The sequence below is a fragment of the Pomacea canaliculata genome, linkage group LG6, assembly GCF_003073045.1.
Source record: "Pomacea canaliculata isolate SZHN2017 linkage group LG6, ASM307304v1, whole genome shotgun sequence".
Taxonomy (NCBI): Eukaryota; Metazoa; Mollusca; class Gastropoda; order Architaenioglossa; family Ampullariidae; genus Pomacea; species Pomacea canaliculata.
The window spans coordinates 8,672,294-8,684,595 of NC_037595.1; the positions used below are offsets into that span (position 1 = coordinate 8,672,294).

Below are 12,302 nucleotides of genomic sequence, written 5' to 3' on the forward strand. Positions count from 1 at the left end.
CACTTATAAACATAACCTTCATGACTCAATGTATAAATATGAACTGAACAAAGAGCTACTACTTATTGTGAATTAATTGTTTATGCATCAAAGGAAGGAAATGGAAGTTTTGCTTCTTTTTAATATGGATTGAAAATGAAGTTCACTTTTAATCTTAGCTCATCCTGCAATGCCTACTCACTGCGAGCTCTTGCTCGCATATCTGCTGGCTCATTTGAGTTCTTTGACACCAAAGTCAAATCCAAATGGGAAGAAAAAGTGAAGGGCCAGCTGCGAAAAGCTGGCCAGCCAGGCCTGACATCTGTCCGTGTTGACTGGCGTCAGTATGATGACAATTTGCCACCACCTGTGCAAGCTCCATGCCGTATCACAGCATTGTTCAGTGGAGCTCGACAGGTCATCTATGGCTTTGTGCCCAATTGTACAATGGTGAGCGATGCTATGTTAATTTTTTATAGAACGTTTTAACAATTATTTTTATTATTCAGGGAATGAGATGACAGTGATTTCATTGGGAAAAACAGATGCAGGAGTTGAGGGAGAAAGAAAGAATAACCATATTATGTTGGTATTTCTTCTGTTTCAGGCATTTCTTTCTGCTGTTGTGGGAGGTCAGGAAGTTTCTACAGTTGTGTCAACATCTGATCTTGCCATCACAACTGGATTGGTGAGATAATTAGCAAGCTATAGAGATGTGGATTTTGATTTCCTATGGATGTCTGGTCATTAGCATGATGGACTGATATAGAGAGAAGAGACGTAGTGTCCTGCAAGTCTAACTGAAATATGACTGTAGGTTTAAATTTTTTTCTGCATAGTAATGGAAATATGATTTTATAATATTTTAGTCTCTGGTGCTTGTTACTGTCTGTAAAGACTTCTTTAAAAAATGTCAACATTTAAAAATAATAGACAACAATCATATCAAGATATAGTGTGTGAGTGTGTTCATGTCTGTACATATAAACATGAATGCATTTGATCAATTTATTTATTTCTTCTTACGTATTACTACAAAATTTTCAGAGAAGTAAGTGACAGTTTCTTGTAAAAATGTAAATTCTTAAATTAATAATTCTTTTGTATTTAAAAAAAAATGTTTCATTTCTGTGAAGGTTGTACACAGACTGACAGCTCGAGCTTTGATACAGGACTGGGAAACAGGAATGCTGTCTGATGACCGCACACATCATGAGGTTAGCATTGAGAACAAAGGAAAACCTCCCTTCTTTCCTGACATATTTTTGTCTCATAGCAAAGTTACAAGTCTGCCCTTGCACCTGAAGCCTAGCATACACTTTAGATCTTGGAGCAGTGGTTTGAGACACAGTGTTAGGACAGTGCTATGAGTTGTTTCTCTGTTAATTTTACTTAACAACCCAACTATTAGGAGCTTTGGAGCTATAACTTCTCTTTAACCAAGTGACTACTACTCATGTTCTGTGGGGTTAGTGGTCCTGTCCTCAAGGAGTTCAACCACACCCTCAACCACAAGATAAATCTTTATAAAAAGTAATGAGCAATGCTTTTGTTTGGTTTATGGCCTACGCTAGATGCACACCTTGCTGTCATCATGCTCTTTAGTCTGTCCTACTGCTTGATTGCCTTTGTTTCTCAGCTGTTCGCTGGGGCTGTTTTTTTAATTGACAATAACCATGGAGCATTTTTGTTTATGCTTTATTTTCCTGTACATTGTTGTCTGCCTTTTGGGTTGGTAAAGGGATCTAAAGATTGTATTATGTGTACATTATATACATTTTATCTATTCCCACTTAGTTATGTTTCCATGAATCAGAATACATAGTATGCAGATTTCTTTTTTTTACTGCTTTAAGCCAAAGGTGATTGTAGCCATGAAAATTAACTATGCTATTAAAGACAATCCTTAAGAATGAAGTGAGCATTCGTAATTCATCGCTAGTTTGTTCTGATTATCTGCAGGTGGTTCGAATGGATGAAAACAGAATATCATTGAGCTGAGCAAGGAGTACTCCATAGTCACGCAGTTCACCTCCTTTATAGCTGTTGAAAAGCGGGACAAGGTGGGAATATAAGTCTTCTTTTTTTTCTTCTTCTTCTTATTATTTATAAAGTGCCTAACCTAAGGACTGAGGTTTACATATAGAGCCAATCACATAGGAACAATCAAAGAACACATTAAAAAGACAGGAAAGAGTTAGCAAAAATATCAGTGAAAGAACTGCATTTTAAGTGATATTTATAAAGTGAGATAAGAATGTCTAATATCATGCAACCATTGAAAAGGAAAAGAATTCCAAAGCTGAGTCCTGTAAACAGAGATTGAGCAATAGCATTGTGAATGGCATTTGAATTGCTTATGTTAAAGTAGCCTTGTTTACAAGGAGGGGAGAGAGAGCAAAAGAAATGTGGATGGACCATCAAATATTGGGCACATGGTGGCAGATTTTTTTAAGGGGCTGAAGATCATGTCAGGACAACCAGCAAGGAATAAATTATAGTTACTGAATCTGGAAGTGATGCAGGAAGTAACATAATATAGTTTTTTTCGTATCTATATTATGTAAAACAGAGCCAATGCTTTTCAACTCATAACAGTAGACAAGGCAAACTTTTGTAATGTGTAGTTTTATTGGTAAGTTAAATTCTATAATGAAACAAGTTCTTTGTACAATTAAAAAGTTAAATTTTTCTGCAGCCTACACATAATGGCAGAGGAGTAAGAAAAGAAGTCAGAAGTGTATCAGGGAATGGCTGTTGGTTTGCACATACTGAATTGAGAGATGTAATAAGGAAACAAGTAATTGATGAATTTCAGCATGTTTCGCAATTAAACTAGACAGTGGTGAACAAAACTAGGCGGAAAACTGATCTCTGCAGAATACAATATCAGAATCTTCAGCTGGGACATAAGTATTGCTGGTGAATGATTTGTTATCTGCTTGCAGCAGGGATCACATTTGTTACTGATCATTACTGTTGTCTTCACAGCCTCATTCCAGCACAACTGTCTAAGTAAACTGAAACCTTACTACCTGAGTATAGTTTTTTCTGTCGGCCTGTTTACCTTTCTCTCTATGTTATGCATTAAAAAGGAGAAATTTGGCAAATACTCATTCTCAGGCCTTACTGTTAGGAATTCTCTGTCCCTGTTTCTGCGTTTGAAGCTTTCAAATGCAGCCTCAAAATCCATCATCTTAAGAAGTATCTTTCATACTTAAAGTGTAATAACTCTTCTCATTCCTTAGTTCTTCATCTTCATTCATACACTTTAGTTTGTCTTTCCCATGGCATCATCTGTTTTCTGATACTTGTGTTGCTTCACTGTGGTTGACTCTCAGATCATTTGTGGTCTTTTGTGTACAATGCATTGAACTACCCCAAGTAAGAAAAATGCACTCTACTAATTATTATTATTCTAAAAAGTAGAGGAGATGGAAAATATTAAAGTCATTAACTGATGTGTCCTAATATCTAATGAACACCAGAAGTATGCACAAGCCTTTTTTCTTATTATTCCATTACCCACTCACTGAAGCATAGGGCTGCAACTTCATCACACCAGCGGATCCGGTTCTGGGTGTCTGTTTCCAGTTGGATACATGTCATGCCAGCTGCCTCCGTCTTGCTGTGGGCTGATCTCCTCCATATCTGTCTGGGTCTCCCAACCCTTAGCTGCCCTTGTGGGTTCCAGCCCAGAGCTTGTCTTGTTAAATTGTCAGCCAGCTTTCACAGGGTGTGACCGATCCAGCCCCACTTTTGCTTCTTGATGTCTTGGCTGGCAGGTTTTTGGTTAGTTCTCTGCCACAGATCTGTGTTGGAGATCTTCTGGGTGCATCTGATTTTGAGGATGTGGCGCAGACATCTGTAGACAAATGTCTGAATCTTGTTGGGGATGGTATTTGTCATACACCATATCTCAGATCCATATAGAAGGACTGACTTTACATTTGTGGTGCGTAGAGATAGTGCCTTGGAGTTCCAGATAGGTCTCAGGATGTGGAATGCAAGCCAAAAAGATTGAAAAGATGAAAAGTCATTAACTGATGTATCCTTGTATCTATTGAACAACAGAAGTATACACCAGCCTTTCCTTGTCCTGTATTTAGAAAATTGTTATCCAGTATTCCAGATACACCCATGATGATAAGAATATGGCTATTTTTAGAGAAATTATTATCACCAAGTAACCTATTTCTTTTTCCTAGGATGAAGACATGAGCAAGAAAGGTCCCTCCATTATTGAACTTGTCAGCAAGGAGAGCATTGACATTCTGGACTACATGAGCTGGCAGGAAGAGATGATGGACATAAAAGAAGACCAGCTTGTGAGTTTTTAAAGATTATTTTATGTTTGACGTGATAACTCTCAATGCATATTTTTCCCCCTTCTTTGCATCAGGTAGGCATGTCATAATTCTTTTCATAGTTTCATATTTTCATTTTCAACCATTGTTTTATTCTTTTTGTTCCTCCCACCTTACAGTCCTGACTTTTATTATCCCCTAATTTTGCCTAAAAACATGTGAGCAATTAAAGGCAGTTTTCAAAACAAACTGTCACTTTACTTTTGTGAAAATTCAGTTCATCATGACATGATGTTTTAACTTTGTCTGTTTCTTTTTTAGGTGGAAGAAGAAGATGTGATCACATCAGCGAAATATGAAAGAAGAGCAGAAGAATGAAACGCAAGAAGATATCTGTGGATTCACCTCAACTTCTCCATCAAAGTTACAAGAGTAAAGGTCACAGGAGTTTGTCAGAATCCTCCTAAAACTGACAGCAATGTCGTTATTTTGTTTTAAATACTACACTTTTCTTTATGTAATGGGATGATCTTTATCTAAACAAGTTAAATATTGTTACCTATTTGTTGTACAAAATTTCTTGGACTTAATAAGTAGTAATCACAGAATAGATCATATGTTAGTTTTGATAGCTGCTTATTCGTTAAGGAGTAAACTAGATAATGATAACTGAATGCAGTGATAAGTCATTTCATTCTTATTTGTGCTGAGTTCCTTAGTGTACCACAGTTATGAGTCTGTGTGTGCTCTTTCTAAGAAATAATTAACTGCTGTTGTAAATAATAATGGCATGTTTATCTACATAATTGTATTATTGTAGTAGTAGCACCTTTGTCAAAGTGAAAAATATTCTAAAGTTGTTATTTGTTAATGTGAGCTTGCAAAAGAGAAAGGTAAGCAGTATCATAGCTTGTCTTTTTTTGCTTCCAGTTTGGTACTAATGGAGAGGGAATAAAGAACAATGAGAAGACATAATTTAAAATGAAGAAATAGAGGATTCTCTATAAAAGTGGTCAAAATTTCTTCCTGAATTTAGACACAAAAATAGATGTTTTAATTGCTGGTATCAGTAGAGTGATGTGATCTTAAAAGCTAAAAGTAAGGTGTGAAGTAATTTACATGAATTGTGAATGTTTCAGAGATGGTTTGCTCGGATGAAGATGCAGAAAGGTCTTTTGATGAATTGTTAAGTTATGAATGTGCAGGTTTGTTGGATGCATAGGACATAAATCTTAATACCAAAATTGTTGCAAGATAACCTTTGAAATACACTCGCACAAAACAACTTGCACCACAAAAGAAAGTTGACAAGGGATGACAAGCATACAGCAGACATTAAGGGATCAGTTGTACACTACAACATAATACAACTTAGCTCACTTTAAGTATCAGAATGTATGCTTAATTTACACTTTGGTCAGATGATAGAAGAAATGGCCAAAGAGGCTTTGAATGAAGATTGGGTGCTTGTTCAGATGTATCACACATTGAAGCATTCATCCGAAGATAACTTTTTTTTAAAAAGCAAGAATACCTTCTTAAGATCAACACCTTGCCTCTTCTCAGAAAAATAATTTACTTACTAACCCTAGCAGGAGTATATTCCAAAATTAATTTCCAACTCTAGAAAGTCTGCTCAAGCACATTATTCAGTAGTAGCAGGAATTCAGGTTTTTTCCCTCTGGAGGAACTTAAAGCTGGACATTGTACAGGTCATTGCAATATTCGGTTCATTGATTGACAATGCTTTTTGTGAGGAGGTGGCTATTGCTGTCTTTGCTGACCGAAGTTTATATTAATCTGTCTTGGTGAACTGTTCAGTACCTGTAGGCCGTTTTGTTGTCACCTCATCACATCTTTTTAATCTATTTTATGGCATTGCTCCTCTGTCTAGTTCTCTCTAGATGCCTTCATTCCCTTTCTGATGTCACTGTTAATGCTTTGTACTGGGAAGCTGCCTCAGGCCCACTTTTCCTTTCTTTCTTCCTTCAAGGTCTTGCTATGGTCATTTGTTCATCCCTTGACAGTTAACGAATGCTTATGCTGGTCCACCGGTGCTGGTCATCTGGGAGAACGGGTGGATAGATGCAGTTGCTGGCAAGTCTTGCCACTGAGGTCAGTCGTGAGCGGTGATGAGCAGGTCTGCATAGATTGACCACTCCTTCATGATCGCCACTTTTTCCTCTGTCAGCGTTGGCACACCTACGTACAATGAAGAGTGATCTCAGAATGTCGTGCTGGGTAACACGGCCGAACCAGACTAGCTAGCACTGCTTGACTGTTGCGAGAACTGGGTCCTGGTGTCCCACAAGGGTAGGAAAATAAAGTCACCGGTTTTCTGTTCCATGTAGAAAATTCATCATCAGGCACTTGTTCACCTATACCTGGATTCTTCCCTCACTATCGGCAAACAGAGTCTGTGTCTCACATCCTTACAGTAGGATGGCAACTTCGAAGGTTAGGTTTTTATATAGGTTTTCCTTTGTAGAAAATCTGATGGCGTTGTTGCACCAGATCCTGTCCTGCCCGGCCGTTGCCATTGTTGGTTATGATCCTGATGCAGACCTCTGAAGTGCAGAAACCATCTTTAAAAAGAATGTACTGGAGCTGAACTCCGATCATGTAGATCTCTGCATCTTTGTTGCTGTTGGTGTTAATCATGACTTCACTCCTATCTGTGCTGGTCTCTCTTCCACGTTGCGTTAGCATTGTCTGTCAGTCTCTTGGTAAGGTCTTGCAGTTCGCTGTTGGTTCCTCCATGAGATCGATGTCGTCTGCAAAATGTAGGTTGCATAGAGCCTGCCACTGATGGAAATTTAGGCGTGATGGTCGTGAAGGATTTTCTTCTCCAAGAAGATGTTGAACAGGACAGGCAACAGGGAAGTAGCCTTGGCAGACACCCACTGGTTGTCTGAAAGAAGTCTTCTAGTTAATTGCTGAATAGAAACGCTTTCAGTGAGCTCTTATAAATCGCTTTCATGACTCGAACGATGGTAAATTTGGCAACACATGGCACAGCATCTTGAGTCAGACTGTATGAAATACCTCTTTAAAATTAATGATGAAAGTTTCGTAAGATATTCCACTGGTATGGTATTTTTTTTTTATCCGAATGTGACAGTTGAAGATCTGTTCAGCTGTGTTCCTTCTTGGATTGAAGCCAGGCAATTGCTCGGCTAGGTTTGTGTGGCTGAGTGCATACGATTCTGGATTACTTTCAGCATGACTTACGGTTCGGTATATTTGTCACTTTTTTCTTTCTTTGAAAGGTATAGGAAGTAGTGTTTGTGTCCATTCTTTAGGCCAGTATGTGAGTTCTCAGATTCTTTAGCTTAGAGCAGTAAAGACATTTTGTGTTTCTTCCTACTCTGGAACGCCATGTGACTTCCTTCCCTTTAGCCTGCGTACAGCTCACAGGTCCTCTTCCCGTCAGACTGGTAGGTCTGCAGGCTCTCTGGTTGTTTGGAATGATGATGGCGGCTGTCCTCAGCTGGAACTTGTACAGGTCCAAGTACGTCGGCTTAGCAGTTGCTTTCTTTGTGGTTGCCTTGACTAAAGACTTGTGGTGACCTGTCTTGGTGAGGTCTTCAGTAGCGGGTAGGCCTTCCTGCTGTTACTTTGCGCCATTCCCTCCCTCAGTGGTTCGGTATTGGTCCTCAATACAGATCTCCATGGGTATCTTCATCACTATCCTGGCCTCGCAGTTCGCTTCTTCTGCTTTTCTTTTTTTTTTTTAAAAATGCCCGTCTTTGGCTACAAAGATCTAGGATATCATTCGTGACCCAGGATTGTTTCTTTTTCCTCTGCCTCCCTAAAACCTTTTAGGATGTTAAAAGTAGTACCATTAGGATGCTTTCTGCGAGGGTGTCTACATTGCAGTCTACTTGTTCCACAACGTTCAGGTCTTGCAGCTTCTCCAAGTCAAAGAGAATTATGGGGTAGGTGACATGGTGTTTCATCTTTAGCTTTAACGTAGGCTGGTTAACACGAGCATGTCGCTGCCTATATTGCCATTTGGATATGATCTTGTCTGAGCCTTGTCTGGTTTCCTTCCCACTGTACCAGAACGTGACCTTCGTCTTTTGCTTTCGCTACAGGTCACGGCCGTCTGACCTTTGGCAGCCTTTCATTGTCTCGGCTGTATCGGTCTAGCTCGTGAGTTCTTTCATCTTGCTTCACGGATGTGCGGACGTCTACGCGCACCAAAGTCCCCTCCCAGCTATATCTGGTGGTTTTGCTCCAGTAGCACACTTTTCGCTGGCCTCTTCCTGGAGTTCTCTGGGGTGGTGCGTGGTCGTTGTTGATCCAGGCCTCGACCGATTCATTGTTAAATTTTGTTTGCTTTCAATGACCCTGGACCTTTCTCACATCTAATACACCTAGTGTCGTCCAATGCCTTTTAAACAATGGGTCACTATGGTCGATTTGTAGGTGTGAATAGAATATTCAGCTAAACAGCAGGGAGAAAATGCTATAAAACTGGAAGAAAATCTGTATACTATGACCAAATAAAGACCGGCTGTCCCTCATGATTTACCCTCTCTCTATCAGTTTATGCGTGAGTGGGTAGGACGGTGGGATTGTTTGCGCGCGCGCGTCTGTCTCGGGAAAGGTAATGAGGTGAATGGTTTGTGCAGTGAGTTTGTGGAGGTATAGGTTATTAGAATGGAAACATGAGCAAGGAAACTATAGACAGTAACAGCTGAAATTCTGATCATTACTGACAACAATAATTGTTCACAGTGATGACCATAGATTAAAGCTTTTGTACATATCACCATTCTCCATTTTCTTTTAGTCTATAATTTCTGCAGGCTACTTAGTCTTTCAGTGTGTTTTCCATGTGCTCTATGTTAGCCATAACGATTAGCGTGTGTTAGCATGTGGCTACAGACCTCGCTAATTCACAAGATTAATGAATGTTACAGATGTTGAGTGGGGTGGCGAAGATGTCAACATTGACAGATTCTCGAAGCACTCGTCCGAGTCTTTTTTAGTGCCATGTTTGTCTGGTATGTCAGACTCCGTCTCACAAAGTAATAGTATCAGCAGAAGAAGACTCGCAGGAGGAAGACCAGGTGGTAGAGGCAGAAAAGCATACCTGGACAGTGAAGATTCTGCAGACCGATTCATGGTAACCCGGAGTTGTGAGTCAGCAGACATGGATTCGTTCTTTCGTCGGAGTAGTGCGAAAAGAACTGATGTTCAGGACATGGCGTCAGCACCATACTTTAAAGCATCTGCTGGAGAATCTGAAGAATCTGAAGCATTAGAGCTTCTTAACAGAGGTAGAGGCCATCCCGTATACTCTCCAAGGTCTCCGACGTATCAAAAGCAGAGTTTTGGGGAAATTTTACAATCAACTTCATCCGCAGGAGGAATTGTACAAGCTCAGCCAGCAGCCCAAGGACAGAATCTGATGTTTGGAGCCGCACCGTTTTCTGTAAAACCATGTTCCTTTCAACAACCCACGGGTAGATCTGAAGAAGAACCAGAGCTGGAAGCAGCACAGAGTGTATTTTTAGGCCCTATACGTTCACGGTCAGACCTGCAGTGGCTTCAGTAGGTCTCTTTGGTTGCAAGGCTTCAATGCCAGCTTCAATTGAAATGTTAGCTTCAGCGAGATCCCCTTTAGTTGGATTTGGAGGCATGGATTCTTCAAAGGCAACAGGTTTTGGGACAACATTTGGATTTGGAGGGGACGCACATTCAGGAGTCTTTGGAGCAGCACCTTTCTCACAGACTGCACCGTTAGCAGCACCTTTAGTACAGGCTATACCGCCAGCAGCATTTTTCTCACAGACTACACCGTCAGCAGCATTTTTCTCACAGACTGCACCGCCAGCAGCACCTTTCCCACAGATTTCAACGCAAGCAGCATTTTTCTCACAGACTACACCGTTAGCAGCACCTTTAGTACAGGCTACATCGCCAGCAGAATTTTTCTCACAGACTACACCGTCAGCAGCACCTTTACTACAGGCTACACCGTCAGCAGCACCTTTCCCACAGATTTCAACGCAAGCAGCATTTTTCTCACAGACTGCACCGCCAGCAGCACCTTTCGCACAGATTAAACCGTCAGCAGCATTTTTATCACGGGCTACAGCGCCAGCAGCACCTTTCTCACAGGCTACACCGCCAGCAGCATTTTTCTCACAGACTGCACCGTCATCAACACCTTTCCCACAGACTACAGTACAACGCCACTCACATTCAAATGCCAGTGCCGAAGTGCCGGTGTGTGTCCCAATGGGTAAGCAAGCAGTCTTATTGTTTTTTCAGTTGTTTTATTTGTTTGTTTATTTATTTGTTTACCGTGTTTGGTATTAAGAAGCAAAGAAAACTAATGGAAAAATATTCCATATCATTTGAATATAATATGAATTAGCAGAAGACCTCCAGTAAACGTTAAAATTTCTTCTTATTTGACACAAGAAAAATTTCATTTGTTGATATCTATAAAATTAAAATGATCTAACAAGCTAATAGTGGATGTAAATAATTTATATGAATACTGGACGTTTCAGAAAAGTCGGTTGGCTTAGAGCCAACTCCTTTCTTTCGCAAGAGATGGCGACTTTCCAGGTTTGTTTGATGCATCTGAATTGTTGAGTAATAACCTGTGAAATACACTTGCAGAAACTCGCAGCTCAAAGCAAGTTGTCAGGGTCTCCGAAGCTTTTTCTTTTTTTTTTTGTATTCACAGGTTCTTTTGATTGCATGCTGCTTTTTTTGTTTTGTTTTGATCGACAGATTCTGATTGCCCTATTTTATTTGTTGTGGTTACCATTCTTCATGGTGTCCAACATTTTTAAGATCTTGTTCTCGATTCTGATTTTTTTTTATTATAACACCGACATTAACTTTCAGTTCTGCTTCATCCATGGTTCTTCTTGTGTCCGACATGCCATTATGGGACCATTTTCACTTGGACTTAAAGCGATCCGGGACGACTAAACTGTCTCCTGTAACTTAGTCTGCATCGATCTGCATTCAGAGCAGACGTCTGTAGTCGGCAGTTTGTCTTTGATGACCTAGCACCCCTCTACAACCTGGAAGTAGGCGCTGTCCTTGACAGACATGCACCGCTCTCCACCCGCTGTGTCGCTGATTGCCAACCTACCCCATGGCTCATCCCTGAGGTTTGAAAACAATTGCAAAGAGAGCGCGGCATCGGTTGAAAGCCAGTGGAGAAAGGCGAGCCTCACGGCTCACACATATTTTTTCCTGTGTCACAGGGAGATGACAAAGCGTTGGTGTAGTTCTTCAAACATTCGATTTAAAAAAAAAGGCAAGCCAGACTAATATTCATCAAGTAGGGATTGATTTCGGATTGTGCGCCAGATGTTAAGCCAAAACTAAGGTGCCTTCTACCATTCTTCTTGAACAGCCGCCTGATATGTTCTTTAAATACTTTCTGAAAAAGTCGGGGATGGACCCACAGTCTCACAATTCTAGTTTTGGTGTTTCCTCCTGAGTTTGTCCCTGTCGCCGAGTCCCAGGTCAGGAGATCGTCAGAAATTCTCCAAAGAAATCTTGTTTCTCGACTCGATTACGTCCCGTCTCCTACACGAGTGCCTTGACTTGACCACTCGAGTTATCACTCAGCTGGAACTATTCTGCTGACTCCTAATCTTCATCATTTTCATTCATACATTTAATTTGTGTTTGCCGTAGTGTTTTCCCTTTACAAACGCTGTGTTTCTGTCGGTTTGTTTGTAGTCTTTCGCGTGCAGCGCATGGACCTCGCATCCACACGGGAGAGTGCGCTTCACAAATTGAACTGTTTTATTATTCGTAGTAGTAATATGCCCAATTTGCACTTTATCTAGACGAGAGCAGTAAGAACAAGTAAGACTTAACCTGCAAAATACTACATTTTGAAGCGCAATAACAATTGTATTATACTGCTTACAAAGAGTTAAGGGTCAGAGAATATCTCGCAAAAAATCATCCGCAGGTGTGACTTTTCATGTTGTACTTTGATTATTTGTTCGATAGTAAAGTGAGAAA

General features: G+C 40.3%; 1 protein-coding gene across 3 annotated transcripts in view; it reads left to right on the plus strand.

Annotated features, from left to right (window-relative positions):
• LOC112565762 (poly [ADP-ribose] polymerase 4-like) overlaps positions 1-10,089 on the plus strand; it is a 28,074-nt gene extending 17,985 nt beyond the window's left edge. For all 3 annotated transcript variants that reach the window (XM_025241501.1, XM_025241502.1, XM_025241503.1), the window contains 8 exons: positions 159-429; positions 587-667; positions 1,116-1,196; positions 1,942-2,042; positions 4,188-4,307; positions 4,608-4,724; positions 5,426-5,491; positions 9,215-10,089. In XM_025241501.1, the coding sequence (XP_025097286.1) occupies positions 159-429; positions 587-667; positions 1,116-1,196; positions 1,942-1,980 (472 nt within the window). In that variant the 3' untranslated portion in view covers positions 1,981-2,042; positions 4,188-4,307; positions 4,608-4,724; positions 5,426-5,491; positions 9,215-10,089. The remainder of the gene's footprint in view (positions 1-158; positions 430-586; positions 668-1,115; positions 1,197-1,941; positions 2,043-4,187; positions 4,308-4,607; positions 4,725-5,425; positions 5,492-9,214) is intronic.
• Positions 10,090-12,302: the final 2,213 nt, after the last annotated feature.